Source organism: Festucalex cinctus, chromosome 16 (assembly GCF_051991245.1).
Source record: "Festucalex cinctus isolate MCC-2025b chromosome 16, RoL_Fcin_1.0, whole genome shotgun sequence".
NCBI lineage: Eukaryota > Metazoa > Chordata > Actinopteri > Syngnathiformes > Syngnathidae > Festucalex > Festucalex cinctus.
The window spans coordinates 20,119,327-20,133,567 of NC_135426.1; the positions used below are offsets into that span (position 1 = coordinate 20,119,327).

At 44.5% G+C, this 14,241-nt stretch overlaps 1 protein-coding gene across 10 annotated transcripts in view; it reads right to left on the bottom strand.

The window, feature by feature from the left end:
• The window catches only part of nav3 (neuron navigator 3), a 202,425-nt gene that overhangs the window by 83,682 nt on the left and 104,502 nt on the right, over positions 1–14,241 (bottom strand). For all 10 annotated transcript variants that reach the window (XM_077498640.1, XM_077498638.1, XM_077498639.1 and 7 more), the window contains 2 exons: positions 10,281–10,398; positions 8,257–8,309 (listed from right to left, as the gene is read on the bottom strand). In XM_077498640.1, coding sequence (XP_077354766.1) covers positions 8,257–8,309; positions 10,281–10,398 — 171 coding nt within the window. The remainder of the gene's footprint in view (positions 1–8,256; positions 8,310–10,280; positions 10,399–14,241) is intronic.

Here is a 14,241-nt window from a genome sequence, read left to right on the forward strand (position 1 = left end):
TATCAACTTCATTCTACTTTCACACTAAGATTTACCATGGAAAGTCCACAAAGTCTTCAGAGAGCCCATTAGTAAGTTTCTCAGACGTAACCTAATGGACTGCCGTACTTAATAACACATTTCACAGAGCAAAGCTACACATTTGAGTCGCTCCTACGTTGCAATCGATTCCACCTCTCAAGGGTGGGAACGTGTACAAGTTGCCGTTTATGTCCTGTGCTGTGATGGCAGTTAAAGAAGAATGACACCTGTTGCTATTTTCCGAGTTATGCTCCTTGAAATGTCTGCATCTGTTGCCACTACGGTGTTTCGGATGGCGCACGGGGAGAGTGGAGTGTGTTTTATTGCCTTTTGCAACAAAGAAAACAAACTCTTAGTCATTATGAGGGAATCAAGTAAAAGCGAACGGAGCCCATCAGAGGTCTATAATATGAAAAAGAAGCTTTAGTTTTATTTTATATCTTGGCTTTCGTGTCAGTGATTGCCTTCCTATAGGTAAGTATGCAATAAAACAATTGGCAGAAGATGAAGATAAAAAGAGGTGAGAATGACATTAAGTGTGTCCTGATGGCTTCTCAAAGCTCACACAGGTTCACCGTGGGGAATGACTGTCTACTCTCTCATGCACACCCGCTCTTTCGGGGTTGTTCTGCGTAGGTAAACATGACGGACGGCATTACTGTTGACAGCCGACAGATTTGAGCTGTCAGTGCCGTCTGGGGCCCCGCACTCCCAAAAGGGTCTCGCGGCTGACTTTTAAGACAACCGTTTGCTCAACCCGCTGACCGAGAAATGATGCAAGTGTGGAAATACCAAAGACGAGCACTGAATGTCACCTTGTCATGTACTGGAGCAACTGACGATCGTGGCAGTTTGTAAGACGTATTTCAAGCAATGCTGCAAGCTGGAAGTGGTGCATGCGAGTTTACAGGTACATCTCTTGCATACAAATTTAGGAGGTCAAAGAAACTGAACATAAACATTTAATCTATACATCCATCCATTTTCTTAACCGCTTACTCCTCACAAGGGTTGCGGGGGTGCTGGAGCCTATCCCAGCTGGCTTCGGGAAGTAAGCAGGTTACCCCCTGAACTGGTTGCCAGCCAATCGCAGAGTAAACATTTCATGAGAACTGAAAAAAAATAAATACAATGAAAATAAATAAATAAATAAATAAATAAATAAAGGATATATAATATAATAAAAATACACAATGCTATAAATAAAAACTGAAAATGAAAAAACAGTCTGTGTTTACAGTATAAACAAAGCTCTTTCAATTTTGTCTTAGTTTGAAAATCTAATTGACTGTAATTAAAAAACAAAACAAAAAAAAGCGCATTGTGCCACTGAGCAACGGTCCGACGTGCGTCAATTCACCCAACCCGGCGGCCTCGGCTGCATTTTTGGAAGGTAGTGTGAAAAGCGAAGCCGGCCACACTCGTGACCTTTGACTCGCAGAATACACAGCGCACGTTAAACGGATGACAAGCGACTTTTTGTTGAAGCGGTGAGTAATGACGGTGAGCGAGACCAACGCGGATGGGGGGGGGGGGAAGACAGCAGCAGGGTGGAGTCGACTAAAGGGTGCAAAGCAAACATCAGGGTGTCCTGGCTGTGAGCAAGCACGCTGCCATTGTTGAAGATGGACGGTGGATTCAAACAGACAAAAGCACAAGCAAGGGTGACAATAAAAGATGACAACTCATCGGAATGTTCCACAGCTCTGAGCAATTGAGCTTGTTTGACTATTTTCAATATGGCGGACGAATGTCTTGTTCTTCTCTTAAAACATGCCAAGCGTGCCCGCCTTCTAAATTGAATCTGATGGCTTCATTTTGGATTCAGTGTCAGGACCATTAGCGGCGAAGGAAGTGCTGTGACTGCGATAGGATTAATCCTGAGTTTATACTGTACGCATGAGAGGAAGTTTGCAGCTGTTGCGTTGTGGTCAAAAGGTTGGGACAATCTTTCACTGCCTCCGTCTTAAAGAGGAAGTCAACCCCCATTTTTTTTTTACAATAATATGCTCTATGCAGCCCCGTTGGTCTAAATATGGCATTCTGGTTAATGTTGCGTGAGTGGGATATGAGTTAAGCAGCAAAATCCAGCCATTTTTATCCATTTCAGGGGGTGGCCATTTTGCCACTTGCTCAGGCAACGACCAATAACAGCTCACCTGTTTTCCGAAGCTGCGCTGTGATTGGTTGTTAGCTGCGACCTGAGCAACATCGATGCCATCTTCAGTCTGTCAAGTGGCAAAATGGCCGCTGAGATGGATAAAAATGGCTGGATTTTGCTTCACAACTCTTATTCCACAAATGTAAGATTAATCAGAAAGTCACGTTTAGACTAGCGAGGTCACATATAACATATTATTGTCAAGAAATGTTTAATGTTGACTTCCACTTTAAACAAGAAGAGCAGAACATCGGTGCTGCTCGATTAAAGCTTGCAATTAGTGAGCCCATAAGTCTTTTGGATGCTCTCTTTGGGATTGCTAAACTGGACAAACAGTCTTCAAATTTTTACTTGGGACATTAATCAGTCACCAAAATACATACAATTTTCCTTCTTAAAGTGAAAAAAAAATCATGACTAGGCACATCCTCAACTGGTTCATGATAAATTGAGAGCGCTGCAGCAGATTGACAACTATGACACCAATTAAACGATAACACTTAATATTCCAGGTTATTAGCACTCCTGCTTGCACTTATATCTTGTAAGTATTCTTAAAGCCAGCACACATGCTGCGTGCAGAGGTGGCATGAGAGCCACGAGCTGCCAACTTCCGGGGAGTTGCAGCAACTTTTTTTTTTTTTTTTTTTAAGCCTCAAGCTGGTGAGTGATACACATTACAGGATTACTGTATATGGAGTGTAAAGTTTGAAAAGGCTTGAGTTATTTTGGGCTACTTACAGACAGTGTAAACAAACTTCTGAAATATTACAACTTGTTTGCAACTTTTGCAACTTTCCAGTTTGTTTCCTCGAGGCACAAGAATATATGAGAAAAAGCATCTCATGGTTACTTTGCCTGTGGTGCAGTGTAGCGTATCGTTTTCAGGGCTTCTTGCTGAACCAGCTGTTGCATATGGAAACAAGCTCGATGAGTGGTGAAAGCAAACTAACCAGTGGATCAGAAGGCTTTATCCCCCCCCCTTAAATTAAAGTTTATTTGCTACCTCAACATCTGGCAGAGATGAACATGCGTCTTACGTTTTTACCCCCTGTAACAAGTCGATATTGACTTATGGATTTCTGGCTACAAGATTATCACCGCGTGGAGGAAAGCGAAGAGGTTGAACTCCCTGAACGGCTTTAGTTTCAGCAGTCGAGAACTGGCCATCTGCCTTGTGCCTCATCGGGATGCTGGCTGCCAATCACCTGGCGTTCAAAACGCCATTGGGGAAGATCCCCGAGCCCACAGTTCCCATCATCCATTTGTTGCCATTTTTTTTTTTCCGGAACAAGCCATGCTGTTGTAAACAACCCGAGGACCCGGTGCCAGTTGGTCGCTAAAACCCCAGCCGAGCGTGGGCTTCAAATTAGGAAGATGATCAATTGGTTGTGGAGGTTATTAATGAGCGGTGGTGGTGATGAAGCATCTGGCCGACGGTGCCATTCGTCCTGATGTCGGTGGTGCAGCGCAGGCAGCACACAGATGGGGTCCAGATGAGACCGGTGAGCTTTTGCAGTCTCAAAGACACACTAGAATCAATTAGACCACAAAGGCAGCCCTGCAAACCTGCTGCTGAGGCCAAATAGTGGGCTTGCCTTGCTCATGTCAATGGGTTCAATTTAAACATTGTTTGGTGGAAATGGTGTTTAAGTTGGGTTTGGTATGTCCACAGTTTGATTGTAGATGCATAATTTCAGGTTTTCGTTAGTGCTCCACCACACAAACCCAGGACGAGGAACCTTTGTACAAAGTGGATATTTTGCTGTACCGACAATTCATATTTACATCAGATTCCTGAACTTGGATTATTTGACACCATACGAGAAAAGTAGATGCAGGTCAGGGCTTATTTTGCTATCCACAGTAAGTGAATGTTCTCTTGTTCTCTGTTGATTTTGCGTGGAATAGAATCCATGATTGAGTTTGAGGTCATTGCACCCCCCCACACACACAAGTCATTAAATCATGAGTGCAGAAATGTTTCATGTGCTGAACGTTATTAAAAAGTTGAGCGCCCATGAGCCAAGTGTATGAAGGCTTGGCCAGGACGGTTGCTTTTAATATGATCCACGACACACTATAAATCTGGCAGAGTTGAATATAAAGTGGTGAGTTGTTACATCTAATCTCTTTTAAAACGATCTGCGGGCTTCTGCGGGCAGATGCCGCATCACTTCATTTACAGAGCCGTATTCATCATTTACGAGGTGACGTGTTTTTTTTTGTTTTTTTTTCCTTTGCACGGGACTCTTTGCTGAGGCGGCTCGAAACAAAAGGCGCACGCACAAACCCGAGAAAACGAAAGTGCACACTCATCTGTATTCCAGGGGAAGCGCTGCGTGGTTTGCTAACGATGTCTGTCTATAATGAGGAGGATTAGTGTTGCGAGACTTTTAATATTTTCTGTCCAATGCTGAATAAGGCCATTTTGCCATCCGCTGCTACGAGCTGGAAAGTTCATACTCATGATGTCAAGTTTTCCTTCCAACTAAAATAAGGTGCATGTGAGATGCAGTTATCAGCTTACTATAAAAACACAAGCAATCCAGCAGAATACTCCGCATTTAAGACACTTTGCAATTATATTGAACCACCTGTCGTCAGGGCTGGGACTGGCACAAAAAAAAACAAAAAACAGCCCTGGCATATTGACTCCTGACTAACAATAGTTTTGCCGATGATATTGACTGATATTGGTTCAGTTTGCTGTTTATATTCCAAATGGATTAATGTACTAGTCGCTCTCAACTGTGGGCGAGTCTCTTGGGGTAAAATGGAGGACAGATTGAAAAAGCACTGCATCAGCCCCAAAAGATGCCGGCCCACCGGGCATCTGCCCTGAATGCCAGATGGCCAGTCCAGCCCTGCCTGTCGTGAAGGATTCTTCAGTGCTTTAATGCGGACTGTTTCAGTGGGCTCCGTTTGACCATTTTCAATATAATGAATTTTGAGCTAGCCTAGTAGCCTTCTATAAGAATTCAAAAACCTAAGTTGAGTTTTAATTTAGTACAACCTACATCCATTGATGATTTGCAGACCTACTGTACGTCTTTTCAAAAACCATTTGTTCCTCGCATGAAATCCCAACCTAGCCTAGATTAGTTGACATGTGTGCACTGAAACTGGTGTGCAAGACTTTGCACATGCAGCTGCTGTGTTGGCCGAGGTCCCCTCCTCACACCTGCAGAGACCTCCCACATGGACAAGAAGGCTCAGGATTTGGGGACGGACATTCCTCATCACGTGTTAAGTGGACTCATCTACTCCCAACAATCAGTTGCTCACTTGCTGTCTCTGACGTGTTCTCAAGCGTTGGGAGGAAACAATTTATCCACGAAGTCAGCAGGACAAATGTGTGTGGTAAAAGTTTGTTCAAAGGCAATTTTCTGTTTGTGCAAAGAAAGATCCTGTAGGGCACATTTGGATGAGTTTCGAGTGGATGAACTTGAGAGATTCCACTTCAGCCCCATCAAACAGTTTTGTGGATGCTCTTCAGGATGAATGGGCACAATCTTGAGAGTTCTTTTCCATGTACATGACATAACAGTGTTACATTGTTGTTGATTGTACACACGTGTGTTCAAGTGTCAGTTGTTTCCTTCCTTTTGTGCCCACTGTGGAAGCAAGCGTGCTTCCTTAAAGTTAAGATTCCCAGGCTGGCTGGACCCTCTGTTCCCCCGGAGCAGGTGGGGGGGATCAGTGGGCTTAGTAAGTGGCTGGAGACAAAAAAAAAAAAAAAAAAAGAGTAACGCTGCATACACACGCACAAGCACCACGCTAGGAGATACGATTGATATAGTCCATAACAATTTGATACATTAACCACATTTTTAACACCATAACACCTATAAAAGAGTTCACAAACTTTATACACCGAGCTCCTCCTAAAAAAAAAAAATACTACCATCCAAAATATTTGCTTGATATTAGCGTAACATTATTCAACTCATTTCAATGTTCCCATATTGCCAGCCATTGAAGAGCATATTGACTGATTTTTCAATATCTACTAGGGGTGTGAATTGCCTAGTACCTGACGATTCGATTCGTATCACGATTCACAGGTCACGATTCGATTCGATACCGATTAATCCCGATACGAATTTATAAGTCGATTGTTGCGATTTTTTTTCATTCAAATTTAGAAAATACTAATCAGTAAGTTTGTAGAGTGTAAGATTTATATGAAAATGTATTATTTATTTATCTGAAATTTCAGTCTTATAGAGGTTGTAATCTGTTTCATGTTTGAACAGCATTAAAATAAAATATTAAGGCTTAATGTTCCGTTCATATAACATTCTTCCATGCTCAAGGTGTGAATCCTAACCCGAAGTCAGACGTTTTGTTGAATATTTTTCCATTAAAAATGGAAGTTTAAAAATCGATTCACACACACACAAAAGAAAAAAAAAAAAGGCAATGATGATAAGACGTTGAATCGGTAAGACTACCGAATGAACAATTCTGAGCTCTTAAAAAAATAAAATAAATAAAAAAAAATAAAAAAAATAAATAGATTTTTTTTTAATTGAATCGATTCGAGAATCGCGCGATGTAGTATCGCGATATATCGCCGAATCGATTTTTTTTTTAACACCCCTAATATCTACTAAATATTGTATCAGTTAACATTAGGACTAATCTTACCAAAATAAAGAGTAGAATCTCTTCTTTCAAAAAAACAAACAAACTTTCGAGCTTCATCCGTTGTTTAGAAATCAGCATTAGAAGATGGGTTGTTTCAGAAGAAAAATGACTTTGACGCTGACATGTTTTGCTTTTGTGACATCTCTTTCTAACTATTACAAAAAAAAAAGTGAAGATTGACGAGTGCCTCTTGATGGCAAAAATAATTGCGACGCTGACTCGCTGCATGGCTCGACTGTTGCTTTTACATGTAATTAACAATTCACTTCACAAACTTTTCATCCTACAATACAAAAAAAAAAAAAAAAAAAAAAAAAAAAAAAGAGTGTATTGAAATGAAAAGTTGAACACAAGTGAACTCGTACAAAAGTTTAAGAATCACTGCAACCTATTTAGTCTCGAATTTGGTTCACCGCAAAACATTTGACTGTTAAAGTTCAATAGATTTTAGAATCCAAGACTACAGTAAACATCGCATGACAAAACAAAAAGGACATTTGCTTGGCGAGCCAGGAGCCACTTCGCCTCACCAAGTAAGGCCCACAATCGCTTTTGGAGTTTATCTCCAGGAAACTCGGTTTGACACCTCTAACTCTCAGGTTTCACCTTCCCTCTTCCTTCCTGGTTCTTTAGTGCCATTTCCTAACTGAGCGCAGCCGACTTCCACCACAGCTGGACTCGTCGCGGAGGACTGAGTCAAAACAGCTGAAAAACGCCACAAAACGTGTGAAACCGATTGCTCCTTTTGGAGCAAATCCCAGATTTTCTCCTCAGATGTTCCGAGACTTTAAATCAAATCCATCAATTTGTCCTGTCTGGGCGACCATAATAGCACTGTGGAAATATACGAACACATCCTGGGACAATGGCTATAGCAGAGAAAAGATGCTGCATTTTGTCAGGCTTGACCTCAAAGCTCACCCACGCCGGCTCATTAAAAGAGCAGCGGATTTACTTTTTCTCTTCGGCGGCAGGCGCACGGATGAAGCGATATCACATAAACACCAGTTCAAGGGGGCCTAATGATCTCACTGTGATGAAAATAAGCGGGTAGCTCAGCCTGAAGTCTCATTAGGTCGACGGTGTACTGAATGGCAGCCAGAAGTGCACAATAGTCAAAATAAACAGGCTCAAATTCTCCAAAAAAACAAACAAAAAAAACTTTTTGAGGATGCTTGGCAGGTTAAAACGGTTTAAAGCACTTTGCATATTAAGGACTACAGTTTTGCATTCAAATGATATGTTTGATGGGATGGAAATTCTTACAAGGTGAACACAAAGGCAATTTCATTGGCTATTGCTCCAAGGTGTAATTAGTAATGATGAGTACTACATTATGCTACTAAGATATATTTATATCATTTTGCATTCTGGATCATGTGAACATAATGTGCGTGGTCAGAATCAAAGACGGGACTCACCATTTGGCTTGGACTCCGGGGGCTGCCATTGATATCCTCCACCTTCTCATTGGCTGCAGGAGAGAGAACACGAAGATTTGTTTACGATCCTTCCGCTGAGTCCACTCCCGTGAGCTCAGGTGCAAGCGGGCACAGAACCTCTGGGTGAGGTGCATGCAGCGTGTGTGCATGTGTCGGAGCGTAGGAGGGTGCGCGCGTGTGCGCACAAGGCGTCTGGGAAGCAAAGCTGCCTAATTCGTCAGCTGCTGCCAGAGAATTACTGACAGGCCAGAGCGTGGCCTCATTGTCTGTTTCGGGGCAAGCGGGGAGGGTAAAGTTTCAATTCAACGGAGAGGGAGAGAAAAAGAGAGAGCGCGTGTGCGCGTGTGCGCGAGTCAGTTCAAGGAAGTAAGATGACAGATTTAGGAGGATGGACAGCATCAATGAGAGGTAATAGAGAAGAAATAGTCTGCACGAGGAGGCAAAAAGAAGAAGCAGCAAAGGAGACACAAAGAAAAGTTATGAAAGTTTTTTTCCCCCCACACACACACATTTGTAGCTCTCATAACGATTACAAAAATAATAATAATGATAAAAATGTAAAATAAAAATAGTACACAAGTATATCAAGCAAGCGTGGGCAAACATTTACGCTCATAGGCCACATTTGATTTTGAAAATAAACAGTACATATATGTATATATAGGCGTCAGATCATTTATATAATAGTTAAATTGTGTATCTTGTAAAATAGTTAATTGTTATAATTAAGTGTGGTAGTTGTTCATGTATAATAATTATATAATAATGAATATTTAAAATTAATTTTACATTTTTTATGTATGCATTTAATAAAATATATGGATCAGCCATTTTTTTAACACTAAATTAGTTATACATTATTTAATTAAATAATTGTATAAAAAAACATTGATTAACCAATTTGAAGGCGATAACAGCAAAATTAATGTAATAAATTACTGCACACATTATACCACTCTTGATAGTGTAAATCAGGGGTGTCAAACTCATGTTAGCTCAGGCGCCGCATGGAGGAAAATATATTACAAAGCATCGGTAAAATAACGGTATATAACTTAAAAACGATTGCCGTCAATTAGACGCAGATTTTCGCTATTTGCGTGCCAGCCCTAAATTACGGAGCTCAACTGTAATCATATTGTTCCAAAAAATAATACAAATGCAAATGGACCGCGGCAACACTGAGTTCTGGACGTGTTAAATTGACCTGTTTTGCATATATATTGTTCCCAGAATGCATTGCGTGTCACAGTTAATGACGTTATAAGGACGCTAATCCTTGTCAGATCTATTTGTGTTCCCATTAATTAAATTTGTGTCGTATTAAATTTTATTTTATTACAAATTTTATATATTTTGATTGTGGCCGGCTGATTAATTAGTCCAACATTACAATTTTTTGTTTTTTTGTTTTTGTTTTTAACTTTACAAAATCATATCGCGGGCCGGATTATACCCCTTTGCGGGCCCGCGGGCCTTATGTTTGACATCACTGGTGTAAATGCTCAGTGGGTGTGATTAAAGAAATCATTTGGCTGTATGTGATAAAGGTTACAGCACGGGAATGAATCAGTGGGGATCCCATTTCACTTTTCCGTAGCATCGCTTGATGATTGTAATGATTCAAAGCTGTGCTGCTAATGAAAGATGCCAGCAGATGGTCCAAAATGTCGTCCGTGCCAATTTAAAGCCACCTGATCAACTGTCAGGCTTCATCTTGCATCGTACAACTTAACAAATTTCACTTGGCACAGAATTCCCTGTGATCAGAAGAGACGTACTTGACACAAGATCATCTTTTTGTATTTGGTGGCTCTTCAGGTCTTGATAAAAAAATTAATTTAATTGGTGCGGCACTTTGGGCTTGCAATGTGTGGCTGGCAACTGCAAGCACCGGAAAAGCTTCTGTGCTTTACTTGGCATCTGAATTACATCTCATTCTAATGGCAAAGCAGAAGCATGACAGATGTACATGGTGTGTATGCGTGTGTGCGTGTGTGTACCTATTATCTGGATGATCTGCGCCAGCAGGACTCCATCGGTGACGTCCTGGCTCAAGTCCTTGATGAGCCGCGGACAGCCCGACTTGGCCAGGTAGTGATTGGCCCAATCTGTGTAAATCTGTAAACACACAACATCACATGACCATTAAAAACGGTTTGTGCATCAATTCAGTACATCATTTTATCAAAACTAATCGTGCGCCCACACTGAAACAAAAGCAAACACACTGGGAGTGACATCATATATTGAATAAAATGGTGTGCCGATTAGATGCAGTGAAGCTGTTTTTGCATATTTTACAGCCCCGGAGTGAGTCGTTACGAGCCAACCACAATGACTCAACTGTTGCTCCTTTCATCTCAATTACCGCCCGATAAAGAACTGTGACCATTTAGTCATTTGCTATTAATGTTTTACAGCGTGGCACAATTTCCTATTTCACTTTCCGGTCCAACTAGGAAAGTTTCGATCTGCTGTATTTAAACTGGCTGTCGAATAAGACATCCATTCCATTTATTTGACTGCAAGTGTCACGCCGCCACCGGTGTGATGGCCCATGCTTTTATTTTGGTATCCATGTTTCCTGTCTTATCCTGAAAATCTAACTCTCCTCTCACCCCAGGTCACTTGCCCTTCCTGCCGCTCCCTAATTACCGGTCCCCGCCCATGATTATCACCACCTGCCACCAATCAAGCCAAACAATAAAAGCCACCTGCATTCTCCCCTCCGTTGCCGAAGTGTCACCGTCAGTGCATGGAAGCGTCCACAGTCCTTATGTCCTCGTTCATGTTGCCTAGCGTTGTTGCCTTGTTTTTGTGCCTTTTCCTCCCTTTTGGAGCGCCTTTAGTTACCCCTTTTGCCTTGAGCCCTTTTTCCTCCCTAGCGGAGCGCTTTCTGTTGTCCCCAGTACCTTTTGCCTGTTTTTTCCTCCCTAGTGGAGCGCTTTTTGTTCTCCACTTTTTCCCCTCCCTGTTCTCCTCTCTGTTTGAGAGGAGACCTTTGTTGGCCGGAAATAAACCTGCTGCCTTGGTGGCCTACCTTACGCCTGCGTCTGAGTCCTACTTGTCCTCACCTTGTCAGTACACTTCGGCCAGCATGGACCCAGCAGGCACGGTGGAGGCCGCACTGCAGAGCCAGGAGGCCCGGCTCAACAACCAGGACTGGATCCAACAGACCATGCTGTCCCGGATGGAGGAATTGACCAGCCAGGTCCACGAGCTGGTAAGCCTTTCACGGCGTCAAGCGCCAGCTCCCACTGGACAGATTCCTCACCCTGAGTTCTCTGTACCGACCACGCCATTCACCGGGCTAGGATTGAGACTGGCCTCCCCAGAACGATACTCCGGTGAACCCGGACGCTGTCAGACTTTCCTCACGGAATGCGACATTCATTTCGAACAGTTACCACAGGCATTTCCCACAGCCCGATCCCGAGTGGCCTTCATGTTGTCTCACCTGACGGGACGGGCCAAAACCTGGGCGACCGCGGAATGGGCCAGGGGTTCCTCGGTCTGCCAAAGCGTACAGGACTTTCAAATCGCTTTGCGCCAAGTCTTTGATCCGGAAAACAATGACCGAGAGAAGGCACGAGCACTGAGCCGACTTCAGCAAGGCAACGAATCTGTCAGCGACTATGCAGTTCGCTTTCGAACGTTGGCAACGAACAGTGGCTGGAACGCCATCGCACTTCACGACCATTTTTTGAAAGGACTCTCACCTGCCATTCAAGAGCTTCTGGTTCCCGTAGAGCTCCCCGCGGACTTGGACGCCTTGATTTCCCTCACCATCCGGACCGATCATCGTCGCCAGGAGCTGGCCAAGATCGGCGGACCGCGAAGGAGGGAGGAACCTATCCCCTGGACGCGGACACCGGAGGCCAGAAGGCCGCGATTCATCGCTCCTTCCCGACCGGAATCAGGAGAGGTGGACCTCGCTAGCGACGAACCCATGCAACTGGGAAGGGCTCGGCTTTCGCCGGAGGAGAGGCAGCGCCGACGCCGAGAGGGCCGCTGCTACTATTGTGGTGGTCTTGGGCACTTGGTGGAATCCTGCACCACAAAGGCTCACTCTCCGGTGAGTCCTCCGTCACCCCGACCCGCCAAGAATCACAGACTTACGCCAATTCAGATAATCCACCACAATGTCACCATAGATCTGTCAGCCCTCATCGACTCCGGATCCGACGAAAGTCTCATGGACTGGGAGCTCGTAAAGCAAATACGAGCCTCCACCGAACCCCTTTCTTTGACCATCCAGGCTCGAGCGCTGAATGGCAAGGAGCTCTTCCAAATCACCCACATTACTGAACCTCTGGAAGTCCGAATCGGACCTCACTTCGAGACTCTCCGTTTCCATGTTTTCCACGCCGCTTCCCCTACTTTGGTTCTGGGACACCCTTGGCTGTGTCTACATGGTCCCAGAATCGACTGGAACACTGGAGTTGTGCTGGAGTGGGGAAAAGACTGCAGCTCTCACAGGTTGGAACAACCCGCACCCCGAAACTCCACAGCCCAGGTTCACCAGGTGACTCTCGTCCCACCGGCTCAAGAAGAGTACCCGAACTTGCACACTGTTCCCTCCTGCTACCACCATCTGCGGGAGGTCTTCAGCAAGACCAAAGCCATGACTCTCCCTCCACACCGCCCATATGATTGCCCGATCGATCTGATTCCCGGCTCAACCATTCCCAAGGGGAGACTGTACTCGGTCTCTGGACCCGAACGCCAAGCCATGAACAGTTACATTGACGAATCCTTGAAAGCCGGCCTCATCCGACCGTCTTCCTCACCTGCAGGAGCAGGCTTCTTCTTTGTGAGCAAGAAGGATGGATCCCTACGCCCATGCATTGACTACAGCCCCTTGAATGACATCACGGTCAAGAACCGGTACCCATTGCCATTGATGTCCTCTGTGTTTGACCAGTTGCAACAAGCTAGAATCTTCACAAAGCTCGATCTCCGCAACGCCTATCACCTCATCCGGATCCGCGAGGGAGATGAGTGGAAAACTGGTTTTAACACGCCCCGGGGACATTACGAGTACCTGGTCATGCCTTTCGGCCTCACGAACGCTCCAGCAGTTTTCCAGGCCATGATAAACGAAGTACTCAAAGATTTCATCGACCACTTCGTGTACGTCTACCTGGATGATATCCTGATCTACTCTCCTGACCAAGCAAACCATCGAAACCACGTGAACAGAGTCTTGCAACGCCTGCTGGATCACCGGCTTTACGTGAAAGCAGAAAAGAGCCTGTTCCACGTCAACACCATCTCCTTCTTGGGATTCGTCGTGTCACCCGGAAAAGTGGAGATGGAAGCGGACAAGGTCAGCGCCGTGAGAGATTGGCCCACGCCGGACTCACGAAAGAAGGTGCAACAATTCCTCGGATTCGCCAACTTCTACCGGCGATTTATCAGAAACTTCAGCACCATTGCCGCCCCTCTGCACGCCTTGACCTCCCCACAGGTTCGATTTAGGTGGAACACGGAAGCAGAAAGAGCATTCAAGGACTTAAAGGCTCGCTTCACCAATGCGCCAATCCTCAGAGTCCCTGACCCCAAACGCCAGTTCGTGGTGGAGGTGGACGCCTCGAGTATTGGAATTGGGGCAGTACTGTCTCAGCGTTGTCAGGAGGACGGCAAGACACATCCCTGCGCCTTCCTCTCACGAAAATTATCTAAAGCAGAACGCAACTACTCAGTCGGTGATCGGGAGCTCCTAGCTGTAAAGGTGGCTCTCGAAGAGTGGAGACACTGGTTGGAAGGCGCCGAACTCCCCTTCGTGATCTGGACCGACCACCGAAATCTGGAATACCTACGCCAGGCCAAAAGACTCAACCCTCGACAGGCCAGATGGTCTTTGTTTTTTAACCGCTTCGTTTTCTCTCTGACCTACAGACCCGGCAGTAAGAACGTCAAGGCTGACGCTTTGTCAAGAATTCACGAGTCCGAACCACT